Genomic DNA, 23,516 nt, shown 5'->3' with positions numbered 1-23,516 from the left:
CAGAGTCAGATGTTCCTCAGGGTCAGAGGTTCCTCAGAGGTCAGATGTTCCTCAGAGGTCAGAGGTTCCTCAGAGGTCAGATGTTCCTCAGGGTCAGAGGTTCCTCAGAGGTCAGATGTTCCTCAGGGTCAGAGGTTCCTCAGAGGTCAGATGTTCCTCAGGGTCAGATGTTTCTCAGGGTCAGAGGTTCCTCAGAGGTCAGATGTTCCTCAGGGTCAGATGTTCCTCAGGGTGAGAGGTTCCTCAGAGGTCAGATGTTCCTCAGGGTCAGATGTTCCTCAGGGTCAGAGGTTCCTCAGAGGTCAGATGTTCCTCAGTGTCAGATGTTCCTCAGGGTGAGAGGTTCCTCAGAGGTCAGATGTTCCTCAGGGTCAGAGGTTCTTCAGAGGTCAGAGGTTCCTCAGAGGTCAGAGGTTCCTCAGGGTCAGATGTGAGACTGCAGACTGTGGTTCCTCTAACAAAGGTCCACCCGGGTTCTCCGGCTCTTGTGGTCTTCTGTGTATTATATTATATTTATATCTTTGTACAGTATGTCAGGAGACAGTGTGGGAGGCCTTCAAGGTGTTCTGGGACCAGCTCCCGGAGCGGGACCAGTACCAGGACCTGGTTTCTCGCTGTTTGGACGGGTCCATTAGCACCAGTGACATCGGCAGAGAGTTCAGCCAATCAGAGCGCCACGCCCAGCTCATCAGGAGCGTGTTTCAGAGACTGCAGCCGGCGGCCGCCCTGAACAGGTCTGCGCTCATTCATCTCTTTGTTTAGATACAGGATCACCCGGTGTCCTTTAACGAAGGCTTTAACAATAACACTCCTTATATAACACAGTATATAATGACGGTGTGTTTCTGCTGCAGGGCGTCCAGCTCCTCAGCTCCTCCTCCATGCAGGTACTCTCACACATACTTTATATACATGGAAATATATGTATAGTTATATATAACAATAAATCAGTCTAAAATAAATACAAACATATTCTCCACATGAGCTACTTTATTTCTGTAATTTAAATACATGATTCAGTGTATCAATACCCTCCTCTGTAGACTTAAATACTTGTCTCTCTGCAGCTCAGAGTCCAGAGGGGTGCACAGCGGGGGGGCGGCAGGTAAGCTCACAGGAAGCTACCCCTTCACAATAAAAGCCTTCATGGAAACTGCTTCTATCGATCCGTCTTCTTCTCACTGACACAACATCTGCTCTTTACAGAGGAAGACGTCAGAACCACCGGGTCCGGGCTCTCCCCTGAAGAGGTTCTCCCAACGGACTCTGGACCTGAAGACCTCCAGGAGACTTCAGAGGGTCCAGAGGTGGTGGTCACTGACACCGAGGGTCTTCCTGAGTCTGAAAAGGTCCAGGATTATTCTGTGGAGATTCAGGATGTGTCCCCAGAAGGCGAGGAGCCGCCCTCAGAGGTAATGGTTCAGGAGGTACTCACACAAGCTACCACTGTAGTTCTTACGAAGCCCACCACAGAACCAGAGTCAGTGACCCTGGAGACAAATCCTATCCTGGACCCAGAACCCAAAGACAGTTCTTTGGGTATCACGAGGGATGTACCATCAACGCAGGAGGTTGAAGACGAGGATCTACCAGAGACACCTGAATCAGTTGAGGAGGGAACTCTTGCAGAACCAGAAGACGATCCTTTAGAGAACGAGGTAGATGAATCAGAAGAAGATCATTTAGAGACCGTGATCGAAGAACCAGAAGAAGAAGCAGAGGTTCCTTCCCAGGCCTCCTTTCTGACCACGGACCGGACCATAGAAGAAGTCAGTGAAGCACCAGAAGACCAGCTGAGTTCCGGAGTTACCTCTGACCCGTTCGTCCTGATCCTACAAGAAGATGAAGACGCCACGGTGGAACCTGAAGAAGATCTGGTCTTAATAGAAGAAGTTACCAAAGAGTACGCAGAGGTGATTCCAACTACGGCAGGCCTACCAGCAAAAGAAGAAGAACCACCTCCGGGAACAGCTGCTGTAGAAGATCCGGTAAAAGAACTGGCTGAAGAAACTGAAATCACTGAAGTACCAGCACAAGAAGTGGTTCATGTAGAAGATACAGGACTCGTAGAAGAAGCAGAACTCGTAGAAGATAAGGAGCCTCGAGGAGAACCAACAGAAGAAGACGGACTAGTAGAAATTGCAGAAGAGACAGTACCTACAAGAGGTATCACACAAGAACATTCGGGAGAAGAAGTTGGTGAACCCGAACCAGAAAGATCCAAACCAGAAGTTGCTGAGGAAGCGGTCTCAGAGAGTCTCCTCTTGACAGAACCAGATGTACCAGAGCCAGAAGACCCTGAGGAAGAACCAGAGTCTGTCCCTGAGGAAGAACCAGAGTATGTCCCTGAGGAAGAACCAGAGTCTGTCCCTGAGGAAGAACCAGAGTCTGTCCCTGAAGAAGAACCAGAGTCTGTCCCTGAGGAAGAACCAGAGTCTGTCCCTGGGGAAGAACCAGAGTCTGTCCCTGAGGAAGAACCAGAGTCTGTCCCTGAGGAGGAACCAGAGTCTGTCCCTGAGGAAGAGGTGGTCCAAGAGGGTCCGAGTGAAATATCTCCAGAAGTCGGGACTCCCACCGGAGCAGGAACCGCAGAACCTGAGGATCCGGTCCTGGAGGAGGTACCTGTGGAGGTCCTACCTGAGGGCCCCCTGGTGGAGGTCCCTACAGAGAACACCCCCGGCCCCCTGGTAGAGGTCCCTGCTGAGAAGGTGGAAGCCACCACCAAGTACGTGGTTGAGTACAACAACGGGAACTTCCCGGCCCTGACGGAGCGGCCCCTGGACCTGGACGGGTTTGGGAACAGCTTTGGTCTGGAAGATGAGGACTCGGTGAGTAAACTTGGCCCCCGAACAAACCCTCATCTGGTTCTAGTTCTGACGTCCTGTCTGGTTTCAGATCGGGAACGAGATAGACGGCACCCTGCTGTGGCCCCCGAGGGCCCTGAAGGAGCAGGTGGTGGAGCTGAGCCTCAAACTGAGAGGAGAGACCTTCAGTGACGCCCTGAGGGACCCGAGCAGCACCCAGTACCAGCTGCTGGACCGCCACTTCATCCGCAGGGTGAATACTATAATCTATTATACTCTAACACAGTGGTTCCCAACCTGGGGGGTGCCAAAGATCGCAGGGGGGGGCGCCAGGCCTCAGATGATTTGAGGCCAAATATCATATATATTTTTTTTTAACATATAATTGTAACGCAATACATGATTGTCACTAAAAGCCTTGTCTCTACAATAAAATATAAAAAATAATTGATTAATTAATTTGAATAAAAACTCAAGTTAGTATTAAAGGCATAAAAAGACATTTATAATTCTTTCTTTAATAGAAATGTTTCTTCTGCCCGTAAAGTGTCCAAACCGGGCTTTTCTGGATAAGCACATTTTCAAAACTGGAGGGGGCTCTTGGGAAAAAAGGTTGGGAACCCCTGCTCTAACACACTCGGGCCCTCCTTACTGTATGATGTCTCCGGGTTCAGCAGACATGGGGGTCCCTTTGTTTCACATCTTTCTTGTGCATCTGGTTTTATTGGTTCTTTTTTAATTCATATCATTTGGTCTCTTTGTTTGTCTTGTTGTTTGCATCTGTTTTGAATCTCTCTGTGTAGAGGTGTTGTTCCGGACCGTAGTTCTGTGTTGGGGTTCTGGAGGTGTTACCCAGTGGGACTCTGTGGTTCAGGAGGTGTTTCCCAGTGGGACTCTGTGGTTCAGGAGGTGTTTCCCAGTAGGACTCTGTGGTTCTAGAGGTGTTTCCCAGTAGGACTCTGTGGTTCTGTCTGTGGTTCTGGAGGTGTTTCCCAGTAGGACTCTGTGGTTCTGGAGGTGTTTCCCAGTAGGACTCTGTGGTTCTGTCTGTGGTTCTGGAGGTGTTTCCCAGTAGGACTCTGTGGTTCTGGAGGTGTTTCCCAGTAGGACTCTGTGGTCCTGTCTGTGGTTCTGGAGGTGTTTCCCAGTAGGACTCTGTGGTCCAGGAGGTGTTTCCCAGTAGGACTCTGTGGTTCAGGAGGTGTTTCCCAGTAGGACTCTGTGGTTCTAGAGGTGTTTCCCAGTAGGACTCTGTGGTTCTAGAGGTGTTTCCCAGTAGGACTCTGTGGTTCTGGAGGTGTTTCCCAGTAGGACTCTGTGGTTCTGGAGGTGTTTCCCAGTAGGACTCTGTGGTTCTGGAGGTGTTTCCCAGTAGGACTCTGTGGTTCTGGAGGTGTTTCCCAGTAGGACTCTGTGGTTCTGGAGGTGTTTCCCAGTAGGACTCTGTGGTTCTAGAGGTGTTTCCCAGTAGGACTCTGTGGTTCTAGAGGTGTTTCCCAGTAGGACTCTGTGGTTCTAGAGGTGTTTCCCAGTAGGACTCTGTGGTTCTGGAGGTGTTTCCCAGTAGGACTCTGTGGTTCTGGAGGTGTTTCCCAGTAGGACTCTGTGGTTCTGGAGGTGTTACCCAGTGGGACTCTGTGGTTCAGGAGGTGTTTCCCAGTAGGACTCTGTGGTTCTAGAGGTGTTTCCCAGTAGGACTCTGTGGTTCTGTCTGTGGTTCTGGAGGTGTTTCCCAGTAGGACTCTGTGGTTCTGGAGGTGTTTCCCAGTAGGACTCTGTGGTTCTGTCTGTGGTTCTGGAGGTGTTTCCCAGTACGACTCTGTCTGTGGTTCTGGAGGTGTTTCCCAGTAGGACTCTGTGGTTCTGGAGGTGTTTCCCAGTAGGACTCTGTGGTTCTGTCTGTGGTTCTGGAGGTGTTTCCCAGTAGGACTCTGTGGTTCTGGAGGTGTTTCCCAGTAGGACTCTGTGGTCCTGTCTGTGGTTCTGGAGGTGTTTCCCAGTAGGACTCTGTGGTCCAGGAGGTGTTTCCCAGTAGGACTCTGTGGTTCTAGAGGTGTTTCCCAGTAGGACTCTGTGGTTCTAGAGGTGTTTCCCAGTAGGACTCTGTGGTTCTGTCTGTGGTTCTGGAGGTGTTTCCCAGTAGGACTCTGTGGTTCTGTCTGTGGTTCTGGAGGTGTTTCCCAGTAGGACTCTGTGGTTCTAGAGGTGTTTCCCAGTAGGACTCTGTGGTTCTGGAGGTGTATCCCAGTAGGACTCTGTGGTTCTGGAGGTGTTTCCCAGTAGGACTCTGTGGTCCTGTCTGTGGTTCTGGAGGTGTTTCCCAGTAGGACTCTGTGGTCCAGGAGGTGTTTCCCAGTAGGACTCTGTGGTTCTAGAGGTGTTTCCCAGTAGGACTCTGTGGTTAGGTTCCCTGGGTCTGTCTGTGGTTCTGGAGGTGTTTCCCAGTAGGACTCTGTGGTTCTGTCTGTGGTTCTGGAGGTGTTTCCCAGTAGGACTCTGTGGTTCTAGAGGTGTTTCCCAGTAGGACTCTGTGGTTCTGGAGGTGTATCCCAGTAGGACTCTGTGGTTCTGGAGGTGTTTCCCAGTAGGACTCTGTGGTCCAGGAGGTGTTTCCCAGTAGGACTCTGTGGTTCAGGAGGTGTTTCCCAGTAGGACTCTGTGGTTCTGGAGGTGTTTCCCAGTAGGACTCTATGGTTCTAGAGGTGTTTCCCAGTAGGACTCTGTGGTTCTAGAGGTGTTTCCCAGTAGGACTCTGTGGTTCTGGAGGTGTTTCCCAGTAGGACTCTGTGGTTCTAGAGGTGTTTCCCAGTAGGACTCTGTGGTTCTAGAGGTGTTTCCCAGTAGGACTCTGTGGTTCTGGAGGTGTTTCCCAGTAGGACTCTGTGGTTCTGGAGGTGTTTCCCAGTAGGACTCTGTGGTTCTGGAGGTGTTTCCCAGTAGGACTCTGTGGTTCTAGAGGTGTTTCCCAGTAGGACTCTGTGGTTCTAGAGGTGTTTCCCAGTAGGACTCTGTGGTTCTAGAGGTGTTTCCCAGTAGGACTCTGTGGTTCTAGAGGTGTTTCCCAGTAGGACTCTGTGGTTCTGGAGGTGTTTCCCAGTAGGACTCTGTGGTTCTGGAGGTGTTTCCCAGTAGGACTCTGTGGTTCTAGAGGTGTTTCCCAGTAGGACTCTGTGGTTCTGGAGGTGTTTCCCAGTAGGACTCTGTGGTTCTGGAGGTGTTTCCCAGTAGGACTCTGTGGTTCTAGAGGTGTTTCCCAGTAGGACTCTGTGGTTCTAGAGGTGTTTCCCAGTAGGACTCTGTGGTTCTAGAGGTGTTTCCCAGTAGGACTCTGTGGTTCTGGAGGTGTATCCCAGTAGGACTCTGTGGTTCTAGAGGTGTTTCCCAGTAGGACTCTGTGGTTCTGGAGGTGTATCCCAGTAGGACTCTGTGGTTCTAGAGGTGTTTCCCAGTAAGACTCTGTGGTTCTAGAGGTGTTTCCCAGTAGGACTCTGTGGTTCTGGAGGTGTATCCCAGTAGGACTCTGTGGTTCTAGAGGTGTTTCCCAGTAGGACTCTGTGGTTCTGTGGTTCTGCAGACTCAGCTCTGGTTCTGTTTCCTCTGAGTCTGGAACCAGGAACCTCTGTATGTTCTGCTCAGGGTTCACTGGTGCTGTTCAGTGGGTCATCAGCAGAACCACACACATACGGCCTTTTTAAAACCCCTGATTTAAAACCTGTGTGTTTCAGATCCAGGATGCGTTGGAGCGGCTGCCGGGCTTCAGGAGCGTCCGCGTGGTGGAGTTCAGGTGCGGCTGGTTTTACGTATTTACCACTGTTTAAGACACACGCAGAAGATGTTTGAATATCAAAGTCTTTATCTTATAAATGATTTGTGTCCGCAGGCCGCAGAAGGACCTGGAGCGGTGAGTCTGATTAACTCCAGTAATGTGTTTCCTCTCTAAGATCTAACATCACTTTTGGTTCTGACTTCCTGAAGAACCTGTGGTTTCCCCCTTCCTGTCAAATCCCCCCTGTAATCCCCTGTAACGCAGTTAGCGTCAGTTAGCATCAGTCTGCTCTGTGTGATACACCTCTGCAGGATTACACCAGGCTTTACAACAACCCCCCCTCACTACTGAACGCTTTAAGAGTTACGACGGTCAAGCTGCCCCCCCCCCCTTTCCAGGAAAGTGCCCCGCCCCCTTTATCTCACCTGAACCGGAGAGAAAGTCCAGAAACCTGCTGTCTGTCTGCAGGATTACAGGGGGGGAAGTACTATAATATACTGAGTGTATATATAAATATATACTGTATATATATACTGTGTATATATAGTGTATATATACTGAGTGTGTATTATACTATTATATATTTCTGACATTTATAAAGTATATTAGAGACATTGTTTAAATATTTTTTTTCTTGATTTAAAAAAAAAATTACATCACATTGCATTTAGCTGAGGCTTTTATCCAAAGCGACTTACAATAAGTACATTCGACCAGGAAAACACAACCTTGAAGAAAACAGAATCACAAAGTACATCAGGTTTCATAGAGCCAAACATTTCAAGTGCTGCTCAACTGGCTTTAGGTAAGCCAGTCCTTTATTAGTATATAAGTGCTTTGTTAATAGTTCTATCGCTCGAAGTGGAGTCGAAAGAGATGAGTTTTCAGTCTGGAAGGTGTGTAAGCTTTCTGCTGTCCTGATGTCAATGGGGAGCTCATTCCACCATCTTGGAGCCAGGATAGCAAACTCACGTGTTTCTGCTGATGGGAACTTGGGTCCCCCTTCGCAGTGCGGGTGCAGCGAGTCGTTTGGCTGATGCAGAAAAAAAAAATTGAAGAACATTTTTGAAAAAACATTTCAACATTTTTCACACATATAAATTAAAACGTTTTTTTCATATTTTATTTATATTTGTTATTTATTTCGGACACTTGGGTCTTGGGTTTCTGGTGTTAGTCTGGGGGTTCCGGTGTTAGTCTGGTGTTAGTCTGGGGGTTCCGGTGTTAGTCTGGGGGTTCTGGTGTTAGTCTGGTGTTAGTCTAGGGGTTCCAGTGTTAGTCTGGGGGTTCTGGTGTTAGTCTGGGGGTTCCGGTGTTAGTCTGGGGGTTCTGGTGTTAGTTTAGGGGTTCCGTGTTAGTCTGGTGTTAGTCTGGGGGTTCCGGTGTTAGTCTGGTGTTAGTCTGGGGGTTCCGGTGTTAGTCTGGTGTTAGTCTGAGGGTTCCGGTGTTAGTCTGGGGGTTCTGGTGTTAGTCTGGGGGTTCCAGTGTTAGTCTGGGGGTTCCGGTGTTAGTCTGGGGGTTCCGGTGTTAGTCTGGTGTTAGTCTGGGGGTTCTGGTGTTAGTCTGGGGGTTCCAGTGTTAGTCTGGGGGTTCTGGTGTTAGTCTGGGGGTTCCGGTGTTAGTCTGGTGTTAGTCTGGGGGTTCTGGTGTTAGTCTGGGGGTTCCAGTGTTAGTCTGGGGGTTCTGGTGTTAGTCTGGGAGTTCTGGTGTTAGTCTGGGGGTTCCGGTGTTAGTCTGGGGGTTCTGGTGTTAGTCTGGGGGTTCCAGTGTTAGTCTGAAGGTTCTGGTGTTAGTTTGGGGGTTCCGGTGTTAGTCTGGTGTTAGTCTGGGGGTTCCGGTGTTAGTCTGGTGTTAGTCTGGGGGTTCCGGTGTTAGTCTGGTGTTAGTCTGGGGGTTCCGGTGTTAGTCTGGGGGTTCTGGTGTTAGTCTGGGGGTTCCAGTGTTGGTCTGGGGGTTCCGGTGTTAGTCTGGGGGTTCCGGTGTTAGTCTGGTGTTAGTCTGGGGGTTCCAGTGTTAGTCTGGGGGTTCTGGTGTTAGTTTGGGGGTTCCAGTGTTAGTCTGGGGTTCCAGTGTTAGTCTGGGGGTTCCGGTGTTAGTCTGGTGTTAGTCTGGGGGTTCCAGTGTTAGTCTGGGGGTTCTGGTGTTAGTCTGGGGGTTGTGTTATTCTGGTGTTAGTCTGGGGGTTCCGGTGTTAGTCTGGTGTTAGTCTGGGGGTTCTGGTGTTAGTCTGGGGGTTCTGGTGTTAGTCTGGGGGTTCCGGTGTTAGTCTGGTGTTAGTCTGGGGGTTCTGGTGTTAGTCTGGGGGTTCCAGTGTTAGTCTGGGGGTTCTGGTGTTAGTCTGGGGGTTCCGGTGTTAGTCTGGTGTTAGTCTGGGGGTTCTGGTGTTAGTCTGGGGGGTTCCAGTGTTAGTCTGGGGGTTCTGGTGTTAGTCTGGGGGGTTCCGGTGTTAGTCTGGTGTTAGTCTGGGGGTTCTGGTGTTAGTCTGAGGGGTTCTGGTGTTAGTCTGGGGGTTCCGGTGTTATTCTGGTGTTAGTCTGGGGGTTCCGGTGTTAGTCTGGTGTTAGTCTGGGGGGTTCTGGTGTTAGTCTGGGGGTTCCAGTGTTAGTCTGGGGGGTTCTGGTGTTAGTCTGGGGGTTCCGGTGTTAGTCTGGTGTTAGTCTGGGGGTTCTGGTGTTAGTCTGGGGGTTCCAGTGTTAGTCTGGGGGTTCTGGTGTTAGTCTGGGGGTTCCGGTGTTAGTCTGGGGGTTCCGGTGTTAGTCTGGTGTTAGTCTGGGGGTTCTGGTGTTAGTATCAGGGGTCTGGTATTACATCTCTTTTTCTCACAGGGGTCTGGTGGTCCTGGTCCTGTACTCCATCACCCTGGAGGTGGACGGCAGCAGTGGGGTGAACAACGCGACCCTGGACTTCATCTCTCTGCAGAACAACCTGGTGGAGAAGAACTACCCAGGGGCCGCTGAGCAACCCACCGTGGTCTACACCATCACCGACTTCAGGAACTACATCACTGAGGCACTGCACAAAGACGGCTTCCTGGGCAACAGCAGCCAGGAGGCGTCCCAAACCGGTACGTAGTTCTGGTTTCCTGTAGTCCAGCTTTCTTGTAGTGCAGCTTTCCTGTAGTCCAGCTTTCCTGTAGTCCAGCTTTCCTGTAGTCCAGGTTTCTTGTAGTTCAGCTTTCCTGTAGTCCAGCTTTCCTGCAGTCCAGCTTTCCTGTAGTCCATCTTTCCTGTAGTCTAGATTTCCTGTAGTCCAGGTTTCCTGTAGTTCAGCTTTCCTGTAGTCCAGCTTTCCTGTAGTCCAGGTTTCCTGTAGTTCAGCTTTCCTGTAGTCCAGCTTTCCTGCAGTCCAGCTTTCCTGTAGTTCAGCTTTCCTGTAGTCCAGGTTTCCTGTAGTTCAGCTTTCCTGTAGTCCAGCTTTCCTGTAGTCCAGCTTTCCTGTAGTCCAGGTTTCCTGTAGTCCAGCTTTCCTGTAGTCCATCTTTCCTGTAGTCCAGGTTTCCTGTAGTCCAGGTTTCCTGTAGTTCAGCTTTCCTGTAGTCCAGCTTTCCTGTAGTCCATCTTTCCTTCAGTTAATCTTTCCTGTAGTCCAGGTTTCCTGTAGTCCATCTTTCCTGTAGTCCAGCTTTTCTGTAGTCCAGCTTTCCTGTAGTCCAGCTTTCCTGTAGTCCATCTTTCCTTCAGTCAATCTTTCCTGTAGTCCAGGTTTCCTGTAGTCCATCTTTCCTGTAGTCCAGGTTTCCTGTAGTCCAGTTTTCCTGTAGTCCATGTTTCCTGTAGTCCGGCTTTCCTGTAGTCCGGGTTTCCTGTAGTCCGGCTTTCCTGTAGTCCGGGTTTCCTGTAGTCCGGGATTCCTGTAGTCCAGCTTTCCTGTAGTCCATCTGTCCTGTAGTCCAGGTTTCCTGTAGTCCAGCTTTCCTGTAGTCCATCTTTCCTTCAGTCAATCTTTCCTGTAGTCCAGGTTTCCTGTAGTCCATCTTTCCTGTAGTCCAGCTTTCCTGTAGTCCAGCTTTCCTGTAGTCCAGGTTTCCTGTAGTCCATGTTTCCTGTAGTCCGGCTTTCCTGTAGTCCGGGTTTCCTGTAGTCCGGCTTTCCTGTAGTCCGGGTTTCCTGTAGTCCGGGATTCCTGTAGTCCAGCTTTCCTGTAGTCCATCTGTCCTGTAGTCCAGCTTTCCTGTAGTCCAGCTTTCCTGCAGTCCAGGTTTCCTGTAGTCCATGTTTCCTGTAGTCCGGCTTTCCTGTAGTCCGGGTTTCCTGTAGTCCATCTTTCCTGTAGTCCAGCTTACCTGTAGTCCAGCTTTCCTGTAGTCCAGCTTTCCTGTAGCTCTGGTTTCCTGTAGTCCAGTTTTCCTGTAGTCCAGCTTTCCTGTAGTCCAGGTATCCTGTAGTCCAGGTTTCCTGTAGTCCATCTTTCCTGTAGTCCGGCTTTCCTGTAGTCCGGGTTTCCTGGTGTCCGGGTTTCCTGTAGTCCATCTTTCCTGTAGTCCAGCTTTCCTGTAGTGCAGCTTTCCTGTAGTCCATCTTTCCTGTAGTCCAGCTTTCCTGTAGTCCAGCTTTCCTGTAGTGCAGCGTTCCTGTAGTCCATCTTTCCTGTAGTCCAGCTTTCCTGTAGTCCAGCTTTCCTGTAGTCCGGGTTTCCTGTAGTCCAGGTTTCCTGTAGTCCATCTTTCCTGTAGTCCAGCTTTCCTGTAGTGCAGCTTTCCTGTAGTCCATCTTTCCTGTAGTCCAGCTTTCCTGTAGTCCAGCTTTCCTGTAGTGCAGCGTTCCTGTAGTCCAGGTTTCCTGTAGTCCGGCTTTCCTGTAGCCAGGTTTCCTGTAGTCCATCTTTCCTGTAGTCAGCGTTCCTGTAGTCCATCTTTCCTGTGGTCCATCTTTCCTGTAGTCCATCTTTCCTGTAGTCCAGCTTTCCTGCAGTCCAGGTTTCCTGTAGTCCAGGTTTCCTGTAGTCCATCTTTCCTGTAGTGCAGCGTTCCTGTAGTCCTGTGGTCCAGCTTTCCTGTAGTCCAGTAGTCCAGCTTTCCTGTAGTCCAGCGTTCCTGTAGGCCAGGTTTCCTGTAGTCCATCTTTTCTGTAGTCCATCTTTCCTGTAGTCCAGCGTTCCTGTAGGCCAGGTTTCCTGTAGTCCAGGTTTCCTGTAGTCCGGGTTTCCTGTAGTCCGGCTTTCCTGTAGTCCAGCTTTCCTGTAGTCCATCTTTCCTGTAGTCCGGCTTTCCTGTAGTCCATCTTTCCTGTAGTCCAGCTTTCCTGTAGTGCAGGTTTCCTGTAGTCCAGGTTTCCTGTAGTCCATCTTTCCTGTAGTCCAGCTTTCCTGTAGTCCAGGTTTCCTGTAGTCCAGCTTTCCTGTAGTTCTGGTTTCCTGTAGTTCTGGTTTCCTGTCATTCTGGTTTCCTGTAGTTCTGGTTTCCTGTAGTCCAGGTTTCCCGCAGTCCAGGTTTCCTGCAGTTCAGGTTTCCTGTAGTTCTGGTTTCCTGTAGTCCTGGTTTCCTGTAGTCCAGGTTTCCTGTAGTCCAGGTTTCCTGTAGTTCTGGTTTCCTGCATCCCACACCAGTATATGGTTCAGGTTTCTACGTCCTGTGTCAGTCCATCAGTGTGGTCACAGGTCTTTTCTCTGTCCCCACAGCGGAGAACTCGTTACCGGCGGTGAAGACCACCAGCCGCCCGGAGGCTTTCCATAGCATGGTGGGTTTATAGAAATGTGAATATGTAATAAACATAGAAACGTTTAATGTATATATATATAATGTATGTATATTTATATATATATATATATGATATAATATATATATAATATATATATATATGATATAATATTATATATATAAAAATGATATAATATTATATATATATATATAATATATATATAATATTATATATATAATATTATTATATATATTCCAGGATAGCGTCCTGGCTGCAGAGAAGCCTCCGGACGCTCCGCTGCACGAGGCCGACCTCAGCAAAGATGACTTCTTATTCGACCCGTGGAAAGGCGCGGGGGTCGGGTCCAGTGAGAATGACGTCTTCCTATTGGACGAGAGCACGAAGCCCGTCGGACTGCGCAAAGACGGTGAGAAACATCGGCACTTAAACTGATAATCAAAACATGTATTCGTCTTGTATTTTGAAGGGGACCCCCTCACTGAGCACTTCCTGTTTACAGATCTTTATACGTCTTTTATTTTGAAGGGGACCCCCTCACTGAGCACTTCCTGTTTACAGATTTGTATACGTCTTTTATTTTGAAGGGGACCCCCTCAATGAGCACTTCCTGTGTTTACAGATCTTTATAACTCTTTTATTTTGAAGGGGACCCCCTCACTCAGCACTTCCTGTTTACAGATCTTTACAAGTCTTTTATTTTGAAGGGGACCCCCTCACTGAGCACTTCCTGTTTACAGATCTTTATACGTCTTTTATTTTGAAGGGGACCCCCTCAATGAGCACTTCCTGCGTTTACAGATCTTTATAAGTCTTTTATTTTGAATGGGACCCCCTCACTCAGCACTTCCTGTTTACAGATCTTTATAAGTCTTTTATTTTGAAGGGGACCCCCTCACTGAGCACTTCCTGTTTACAGATGGAGGTTTAGAGGCGGAGGGTTTCCTCCTCAGTAACGCCTCGTCACCGACTCTGAAACCTCAGACTGATGAAGGATCAGGTTCTGGATCCTCTGGAGGCGGACCTGGGTCTGACCTCTGGTCCTGTCCCCCCCAGCCTGTCTCTGAGGGGGGAGGCAGCATGGAGGTCCTCCCGCCGCCGGACCTGGAGGACGAGGAAGACGAGGAGGAGGAAGAGAAACAGGAAGTTATCACCAAAGCTCCTCCTCTAAAGACAACTGCTGCTCCAGCTGTGGAAGGAAGCCCGGACCCGGACCTGGACCTGGACCTGGTAACGCCTCACATCAGCACCAACCCGCGGTTCTCCACCACCCCCAAGGCCCCGGTGTTCTGGCCTCAGGCGACGCTGACCGTGGAACTGAAAGAGGCGTCCGGCATCTTCGATGACATCGTCTTCAACGGGAATTCCGTCACCGGGTCTCCGGACCTCCAGGACCATCAGGACCATCAGGACCATCAGGACCATCAGGACCATCAGGACTGGACTCTGGAGGCTCCGGTCTTTGCAGGACCAACAGTGGTCTATCTCTCTGACACCACAGAAGAAGAAGCAGATGTGGAGCCTACAGATGGGTCTACATCAGAAGAAGAAGTCTTTGAGAAACAGGAAGTCCCTGAAGAAGAAGAGTCCAGCAGCGGATCAGAAGTGGAGTTTGTCTCAGAACTGGACCCTCTGCTCCCAGGACCCGGGCCCTCTGATGCGGTGGAGGTTCTGGAGGAGCAGCACCTCAGCACCGCTGACCCGGTAACTCTCGTTCCGCCGGTCTTCCTCCCGGAGGAGGACCTGGTGGAGGACGAGGTGATGGTCGTCTCCTCGTCTCCACCCTCGTCCTCCGTCAGCATCGCCCTCTCTCCGGAGAAAGACTCTCCGTTCACCCGGGTCTCGGACTCGGAGCCGGAGGACGAGGAGGTGCTGCATCGTCAGATCCAAACCCACGAAGAAGAAAGTCCAAGCAGCGCCCCGGCAGCAGGTGGGTTTGTTTACGTTTTCCCCGGGGTCTACTTCCTGTTTACATTCAGAATAAGGGTCTGGTTTCATAGTTTACTGCTGATGGTCTGAGCAGACTTTAGCTAACTTAGCATACTGTGCTACCTGTGAGCTACAATGGCAGCTGAATTTAAACCACTGTGGTCTGATGAACTAAAACAATCATTAGTTTCTATTCATTGAATCTTTCCCTAAAGTCCAGGCAACGCGTTAATAAAGGAGGGTCCAGGTTTCTCTCAGTTTGTAACATATTATGGTACCTTTGAACCTTTGATCTGGTCCAGGTGTTCCTGGTCTGCTGCCGGCGCTCCTCCATGAATCAGAAGACGTAGGAACCCTCCGAACATCGCCTTCCTCTCCACAGGAGGTTCCCCCCCCCTCTCCACAGGAGGTCCCCCCCCCCTCGGAGCAGGTCTTCTCCGACTCCCCGAGCTTTGACGTCTTCCCGCTCAGTGTTATTGATCCTGAAGGAGACGGCAGTGGTTCCTCCAGTGGGGCAGAGATGGAGGTTCCCACCCCCACGGCGCACCCTGCTGGCCGGGCTCTCACGGTGTTCTTCAGCCTGAGGGTCACCAACATGGCCTTTTCCAGTGATCTGTTCAACAAGAGCTCCTCCGAGTACAGATCTCTGGAGCAGCGCTTCACCCAGCTGGTGAGGAACTCAGTTATTAACTACTAACCTGTATGAGGTCATCACAACAAGACCCTGTCCCTCAGCTGGTTCTGGACTGATATTAGACTCATAAAGACTCTGTCCCTCAGCTGGTTCTGGACTGATATTAGACTCACAAAGACCCTGTCCCTCAGCTGGTCCTGGACTGATATTAGAGACATAAAGACCCTGTCCCTCAGCTGGTCCTGGACTGATATCAGACTCATAAAGACCCTGTCCCTCAGCTGGTTCTGGACTGATATCAGACTCATAAAGACCCTGTCCCTCAGCTGATTCTGGACTGATATCAGACTCATAAAGACCCTGTCCCTCAGCTGGTTCTGGACTGATATTAGACTCATAAAGACCCTGTCCCTCAGATGGTTCTGGACTGATATCAGACTCATAAAGACCTTGTCCCTCAGCTGGTTCTGGACTGATATCAGACTCATAAAGACCTTGTCCCTCAGCTGGTTCTGGACTGATATCAGACTCATAAAGACCCTGTCCTCCAGCTGGTTCTGGACTGATATCAGACTCATAAAGACCCTGTCCCTCAGCTGGTTCTGGACTGATATTAGACTCCTAAAGACCCTGTTCCTCAGCTGGTTCTGGACTGATATCAGACTCATAAAGACCCTGTCCCTCAGCTGGTTCTGGACAGATATAAGACTCATAAAGACCTTGTCCCTCAGCTGGTTCTGGACTGATATCAGACTCATAAAGACCCTGTCCCTCAGCTGGTTCTGGACTGATATCAGACTCATAAAGACGCTGTCCCTCAGCTGATTCTGGACTGATATCAAACTCATAAAGACCCTGTCCCTCAGCTGGTTCTAGACTGATATAAGACTCATAAAGACCCTGTCCCTCATCTGGTTCTGTTATAAAGACCCTTTCTCTGTCCCTCAGCTGGTTCTGTTCTAAAGACCCTGTCCCTGTCCCTCAGCTGGTCCCCTACCTGCAGACCAACCTGCACCACTTTAAGAACCTGGAGGTTCTGAACTTCAGGAATGGCAGCGTAGTGGTGAACAGTCGGATGGTGTTCGGACGCCCGGTGTCTCCAGGCGTCTCCAGTGTCGTTCATCTGGTCCTCGAAGACTTCGCCAACGCTGCCTACCAGACCCTGAACCTGGACATCGACAAGTACTCTCTGGACGTGGAGGCCGGTGGGGACGGGCTGTAGATATACACACACACACATATATATATACTTGTTTTATTGTGTTGATTTATCAGAGAGTATTTATAGTTAGTCTGCTGAGCGTAATCTGTCTGAGCCAATCACAGCAGCTCCTGGTAATCCTTCTTCTTCTCTGGTCTCTGATCTTCTTCTTCTCTGGTTCCAGGTGAGCGTGCTGACCCGTGTAAGTTTCAGGCGTGTAATGAGTTTTCTCGCTGCGTGGTGAACCGCTGGTCTGGCGAGGCGGAGTGTGTGTGCGCCGCGGGCTACGTTAGCGTGGACGGGCTGCCGTGTCAGAGCGTCTGCGACGTGACGCACGACTTCTGCCTGAACGACGGGAAGTGTGACGTCCAGCCAGGGAAGGGCGCCATCTGCAGGTGGGAGGCGGCACTACACTCTTTAAATATCACTTTATTATTAAATACATTCACCTTAGACCAGTGGTTCTCAAACTGTTTCTTTGGAGAAGAAGCCTGACTATTTGTGTCAGGCCCCCTGTTAGAGATTTAAAGGGATATCTGGTCCGCTTTTCAAATCTCCGCGCGTCCCTATCAAGCTGGTTAATACAGGAAGGAATCCAGAGCTACCAAGTAAACAATAATCTACTTTAATGGTAATATGACAATACAATACAATCAATACAGTACAAATTCAACACAGTTAATCTTTGGGATCCCGAATTTACCTGCACGTGAGCCAGCCAGAGGAAAGAGGCTGAACACCACGTGTGTCTGTGTTTATACTCTTTGACAATGGGAGGAGTTATCAGATCCTCCCATTTGGACCTCCTTGATTGGCAGCCCCAAATATCCCTAACACCTTAGACCTTAGGTTTCCCCAATCACTGTAGCTAGATCTAAGTTGAATGCAACTCAAGACATGCTCTCACCTTCCCCCATCTTCCTTTGTCCTCAAAAACACATGTCAACAGGCCCCAAATCCAGCTCACAGTTTTACCCAAATTATTCCCATTTTAAGCTTATCCATAGTTTGCTAACATGAATAAATACAAATATTTCACTACAAATCCCCCTTTTTATCTCCTTCTCCAGAGATAAACTTAGACAAGGCATTTTGAAATATACCCACTGTCATTCTTTTCTACTGTGTCCGTCCCCCAAACATTGTATAAATCCATCCGAAGCTGGTATTTAGAGTACTTGAAAACTTCATGGAGACAGAACACCACTTTCCATGGCAGTGAAGGAACCATGAGGGGGCAGCTGAGTGCTAGAATCATCAGCCCCCCCCCCCCCCCCCCTCGGAGGAATAGCCCACAAGGACAGCTAATAGGGAGGGGGAGATGCGGCTTTCCCTTCACGGGTGGAACTGATCAGAGAGAAGTAGACTCCTCTGCTGCCTCGACAAGTCCCCTGTGCCGTCCTGGCTTGCCGTGTCTTTGTCCCCCCGATCCGCTGACAGCAGCTTCTGGGCTGCCTGCTAGAGAGATGTCTTCGTCTTCCTCTTCCTCTTCCTCTTCCTCTTCCTCTTCCTCCTCCTCCTCCTCCTCCTCCTCCTCCTCCTCCTCCTCCTCCTCCTCCTCCTCCTCCTCCTCCTCCTCCTCCTCCTCCTCCTCCTCCTCCTCCTCCTCCTCCTCCTCCTCCGGCCCGCTGATGGCGGCTTCCGGGTCGATGCTGTAGAGATGTCTCCAGGGTCCTGCTCCTCCAGTCCGCTGCTTCCGAGTAGTCCACGTCTGCCAGGGCCACGTCCGTCCTGATGTCGTCCCCTGGTCCTAGCAGGTGGTTTCCCCGCCGCACACTGGCTCCCGTGGTACGAGCTGTCCCCCTTTTCTCCCAGGCAGACGGCATAAGAGGTCCGCTGGGTCACTCGGTCGGGGCCGGAGAGCCTGGGGTTGAGCCACTTTGTCCTGATGACCTTCAGCCAGACGAACTCTGCTGTGTCGGCCTCGTGCTTCTCGGGTCCCCCTTTTGGCGCCAGCAACCTGTGTGGAGAAATCTGATACAACTCCCTCAAGCCTACGCTCAGCTGTTTTGACCCACTTGGAGCCTGTTGGTGAGGTGTCTTGAAACAACAGCCGTCTGTGAACAGGTTTTCTAAATTAATTGTAGACCTCCTATCTGCCAGTGCAGCTTCAGAATCTTAATACTTGGATTGTGCCAACTAAATAAGAACCCCAACATCTTTAGGTAAACTAAATAACATATTTCAATAGCTCTGAATTTCTGACAAGCATCCGTGTTTATTTTTAAATGAAATCCTATTTAAAATCTAAATATAATATGAACTGCTAATGTTTCTGGTAAAGAAACACACTAATGTTATGGATTCAAAAACAACCAAAATCACGATACTAACAAAGTGAATGATTTCCTGGTGATACTGCTTTTACCTGTCAGTGCTTAGATATTATCAAGCTGAAAAAATGAATACAGAATTCCAACAAACTGTCATCAAATGTCTTTCTATTATAACTTTAGATGAAATGTATATCCCCATAATGACCTAAACAATAAAGTCTATGGCTTTTACTTCTTTACCAGGCTAGTTACATGATGTTGTCTAAATTAAATTCTGTCTCAATACACTACTATGTTTTAGCTTTAACTGTAATATGTTCTTTCTACATTTCAAACCTCAGTTACTCTAATGTCTGTTAAACTATTACAAAATCGTTTCATTATCACAGGTCAACTTCTTTGGTATTCTATTCTGGAATTACATCTCTTACAGCAGCCCCTTGGCCACTGATTCTGTGTTACCTGTTATAATTCAAATCAATATTTAGAAACATCTCAACATTCATCAAACAGTATCTTATCCCCAGATATGGAGCAGGTTAATTACATTCAATGCTCAGTTTGAACATCTGAGTTGGGGCGGAAGGTTTCTGTCAATCCTTAAAAGAAAAATTTAAATTGTGAATTTTACAGCCATGTTGACATTTATACATTATACACACTCCCCCCTTTTACACATGAAATCATGTGTAAAAAACCCTGTAATGGGAGGGGAACAAAAACTGTCAGGTAATTAGTTAGGGACATAATGAACATTATTTACAATTTGACATCCATTATCATTATTTCCACAGCGAAACACTTCAGTGAAAAGAAGTGTTCCTCTCCGTCCTTCAGGCCTAAAAGAAACAGAATCTTCAGATTTTAGTTTTACATTTGCAAACCGCCAACTCATGTGAGAGTAAAATATAACCGGGTCACATGTGCGGTTTCCCCTTTTTGTGGAATTTTTAGGAAACCTCTCGTTTCCCTTGGAGCTCCAAAATAATATGTTAGTCCAAAAACATGCTTGGTTGGTTATTGTTTTAGAATCATGCAGTTACACTGATCACATGCCGGCATTCATTCACACTCACACTGTCTGGTTGTCATGTCAAGTTTGGTCAGCTTCACCCCAGAGTCAGTCATCCACAGTGCCTTGTCAAGTTACACTGTCGGTCAGGGTCAAAGGTCAGTTGGTCTCCGTCTTTTTTGGCCATGTGTCGTGCTCTGCAGAGACTTTGACATTTCAGCATAGGCCAGTATCCTTTGTCTACAAAAATATGATTTTCAAGATGATTCTCACTTGTCATTGGGACTTCTGCCTCCCACTTTTCCTGAAACTTGCTACAAAACTCACTTCCTTCGAGTACTACTACTACTGCAATCCATTTACACCTAATTAGTATTAAAATGTCTAATGATCTATTTCAGAAACTTGTGTACATAACTATTATCTTGAGTCAAAACATTACTAGGATCTGTGTCGCTCTGCATTTCATAGCTCATTATACTCATTTATCTTTAATTCTGGTCTACTTAAAAAACAATGTTTAACTCTTTAGCAGTGTGTGGAACCTTGGGTGTCCGAACATCCAACAATTACTCCCTCCTTTATCAAGGATGGTAATAACTATGCCACAATGGTGAAATCAATACTTTAGATTGGAATTTTATATGTGGCTTGGCACCAGCTCTCCCTTTAACATTATTAATCCAAATAAAGATTTGTCTTATAGAGCGGTTCCTAAAACTATCCTTTTAATGGTGATCAATATTGTAACCAATGAGATCGCTACTTTATTCACACGTGAATAAAAATCTCTTAAAGAATGAATTGTTAACATGATGAAAATATTGAAGAATATGGTTCTACTCTCTCAGTGTGTTTTAGGATGATTATCATTTTACTTTAATAGTTTCCTCTTTACTGCTATTTTTAATTTACCAATTTATTAATAAATCTTTCTGTCTTTACGTATTTATGAAGTTAATTCAAGTTATTTAAATGTGCGTTTTGTGAATAAGTGTGTTTATGTGTAAACTCACTCATTCCCGTTCTCCTTTCCTCCTCCCCTGGTTTTCTCAAGCCATGACCCCGGCCTCCTCACTTCTAATCGACCATGCCAACTCCTCTGATTCTGTCTTCTCTTCAGTCCATCAGCTGTTGAAACCATCCGCTGTAACTTTTTTAGGCAGCCATTGGCCCAGTCACATCTGCAGCCCCATCATGCCACTGTTGTTGCACTCCTCCTTTACAGTCTCTCTGCTGTTTTTATGGAGGGCGGATTCTGCTCTCATGTCCTGTCTGAGGGGCTGATGAGAGTATCTCTCTGTATGTCAGCATGCTGTTTGGTTCTGGATGCCACAGGTGGAGATAGTTCTGGCTGCAGTCTTGATGTAGTCTTGTTGTTGTTGTTGGTTCAGCTCTGGTTCTCTGTCTGTACGATGGAGAAGGAGGAGTCTCCTGTTGGGTTAGGTCTTTTGTCTGCTTGGAGGGTCGGGATCGAAGCCTTTCTAACTCAGAGGGGGAGTCCAGGTCTCGGTACACATTACCTATAAGAAGTCTAGCACACTGAGGTTAAATAAATCCAACCCTTTCCACTCTGTCTCTTTCTAATCATACTATCTGTCTTAGTTGTTAAATGCCATCTAAACAACATAATTAATGTCTACCTATGATATTACAAAAACTCACTCCAAAAATTGTTTCATCCATTGTTACATATTTACCCAACACAACTCTGAAATACTTACATGTTTCCAGCATCACATATTCCACACATTACGAAAAAAAAAACATCCCCATATTTTCTCTCATTTTAAATCCCACTGTTACTTCGAACAATAGTAAACCTGCAGAGCACACCAATCGGATCACAGTAATGAAATTTGAATCAAGTGTAGGCCTATGTCTACTTTCTGAACATTTATTTATATTGTCTAAATTCCTTGTCTATGATGTGCAAACAGTTCGAGTGTAAAATGTGTTTTTCACAATGTATTTACACTCTACAGATTCTTGAGTTTACTCATCTCCTGGTGCTGTCGTTGTAAAAAATGTTCAATTCCTTATTGTTTTGTACCAGTTTTCCAAAATCAGTTCTAACTGCCGTGCCGTTTCTGGAAAGGTGGCGGTACGGCTACACAATGTGTAAGAAGCTGCCAACATGTTCCTTTTTTAACTTTGATTAATATACTGGGCTATTGTCGTTGTTACTATTAACGTGCTTCCCGTCTTCAATACCGGCCAGCAATGTAATGAAAAATGTCAAGGGTGTGATACCCCCTTTCAGCCACTAGATGGCAGCAGCAGAAGTTTACAGATTAAACTCGAAGCTCGAAGCTAAACCATATAAAAATGTCAAGGGTGTGATACCCCCTTTCAGCCACTAGATGGCAGCAGCAGAAGTTTACAGACAAAGGGAAACGCTCTCCCTCGATTTAACATATAACAGACCTCTGGCTTTTAGCTTTCAGCCTTGGTCTGTTATTTAACCCCAGTTTTAAACGGCGACCCGATCTAAAATATCGTGTTTCCAGGTTTTGTCGTGCAGGAATCAAACCTCGCACCGAACAAACTGCACCGTCTCCACGCCACTCAGGAATAAACTACCTGCAGATCCGCGCCAAACTGCTCTATTTACGTTACGCAGGACTTTCCGTCTACCTGGCGATCAACGTTCACGTTTTGTATATAACTTTCCTAACATAGTAAAATATGCATTGTATATTCCATTTAAACTTTCTGGTCGTCTGGATTCTTCATCAGCTTCGTTATATCTGGCACGTCGAGGGTCACCATTTGTTAGAGATTTAAAGGGATATCTGGTCCGCTTTTCAAATCTCTGCGCGTCCCTATCAAGCTGGTTAATACAGGAAGGAATCCAGAGATACCAAGTAACCGTTAATCTACTTTAATGGTAATATGACAATCAATACAATCAATACAGTACAAATTCAATACAGTTAATCTTTGGGATCCCGAATTTACCTGCACGTGAGCCAGCCAGAGGAAAGAGGCTGAACACCGCGTGTGTGTCTGTGTTTATACTCTTTGACAATGGGAGGAGTTATCAGATCCTCCCATTTGGACCTCCTTGATTGGCAGCCCCAAATATCCCTAACACCTTAGACCAGGGGTGCCCAACCAGTCGATCGCGATCGACCGGTCGATCGCGGGGAGATTCCCAGTCGATCGCGAGATGTGTCTAAAAATAGAACAACAATATTCTGTTTTATCGTTAATGTCCTGTAACATAATCTTCCTGTGCCAGAATAATGCACTTGAACGCATCAAAGCTTTGTGATTGGCCGGCGTGACCCCATGTGTCGGGGCGTGGCTGGTGAGCAGTGGGCAGTGCACTAGTTCGCTAACGTTGTCCGTCCGTGTCAACTAGTGATGGGAATTCCGGCTCTTCTTGGTGAGCCGGATCATTTGGCTCGGCTCACCAAGAAGAGCCGGCTCTTTCGGCTCCCAAACGGCTCTTCAGTTTACCACATATTATACCTTTTAATTAAATCAAATGTAGCCCTGTTTTGACTAATGAATGATTTATATGTGTACACATATCACTTAAATTATCCAATACATCATTTGTACTGAACTAAGTATTCAAAAGTAAAAATGACATGTTTAATAAATGATTTGCTGTGGCCAAATGTTTTCATTGCATTTACAGACCCTTGTAACTCTCTGATACCACCCAATGAATGCACTGTCTTGCTTGTAGCACGCTACACAAAGCAGATAGCAACACCTATAAAAACTTAAGCATAGACATTTTAAAAAAGGGGCTACTGTATCGACATTTTAAAATTATATTTAAAGAAAAGGCCCTGACAAAACAGCAGGGCTCTATTTCAGTAACTATTAACTGTAGAAAAAAAGACAGCAACAGCTGACATCAAATCTTTGCTTAGCCTAAGGATAATCATAAATAAATAACATAATGAAAATAAATATATTGCAATGCTCAGTACAGCAACATCCAACCTTCTTTAATCATAAAAAAACATAATACAAATAAATGTATTGCAATGCTCAAAACAGCAGCATCCAACAGTCTCTAATCCATGTCACTGCATGCATGCACGGAGCGGAGCAACTGTAGCGCGGAGATCATCATATCATTCTGGCTTGTATTACTTAACAAAAACAAAAAACCGGCTCGTTCGCGGGCGCGAGCCGGCTCCAGTCGTTCACTTAAAAGAGCCGGCTCTTTCCACTCCGAGTGGGAGGATGATTATTTTTGTATCTATTCCAATTCAAA

General features: G+C 47.6%; 1 protein-coding gene across 4 annotated transcripts in view; it reads left to right on the top strand.

The window, feature by feature from the left end:
• Positions 1-529: 529 nt before the first annotated feature.
• LOC117562795 (interphotoreceptor matrix proteoglycan 2-like) overlaps positions 530-23,516 on the top strand; it is a gene marked incomplete at its 5' end in the record, with an annotated part of 36,442 nt that continues 13,455 nt past the window's right edge. For 2 of the 4 annotated variants that reach the window (XM_034240691.1, XM_034240690.1), the window contains 14 exon segments: positions 530-734; positions 855-887; positions 1,068-1,105; positions 1,207-2,828; positions 2,896-3,057; positions 6,530-6,588; positions 6,685-6,705; positions 9,396-9,634; positions 12,187-12,245; positions 12,465-12,633; positions 13,111-14,154; positions 14,456-14,823; positions 15,773-15,992; positions 16,173-16,383. In XM_034240691.1, coding sequence (XP_034096582.1) covers positions 530-734; positions 855-887; positions 1,068-1,105; positions 1,207-2,828; positions 2,896-3,057; positions 6,530-6,588; positions 6,685-6,705; positions 9,396-9,634; positions 12,187-12,245; positions 12,465-12,633; positions 13,111-14,154; positions 14,456-14,823; positions 15,773-15,992; positions 16,173-16,383 — 4,450 coding nt within the window. 4 annotated transcript variants of the gene reach the window in all.

This window comes from Gymnodraco acuticeps, unplaced genomic scaffold (assembly GCF_902827175.1).
Source record: "Gymnodraco acuticeps unplaced genomic scaffold, fGymAcu1.1, whole genome shotgun sequence".
Taxonomy (NCBI): Eukaryota; Metazoa; Chordata; class Actinopteri; order Perciformes; family Bathydraconidae; genus Gymnodraco; species Gymnodraco acuticeps.
This window is presented reverse-complemented; position numbering and strand designations above follow the sequence as displayed.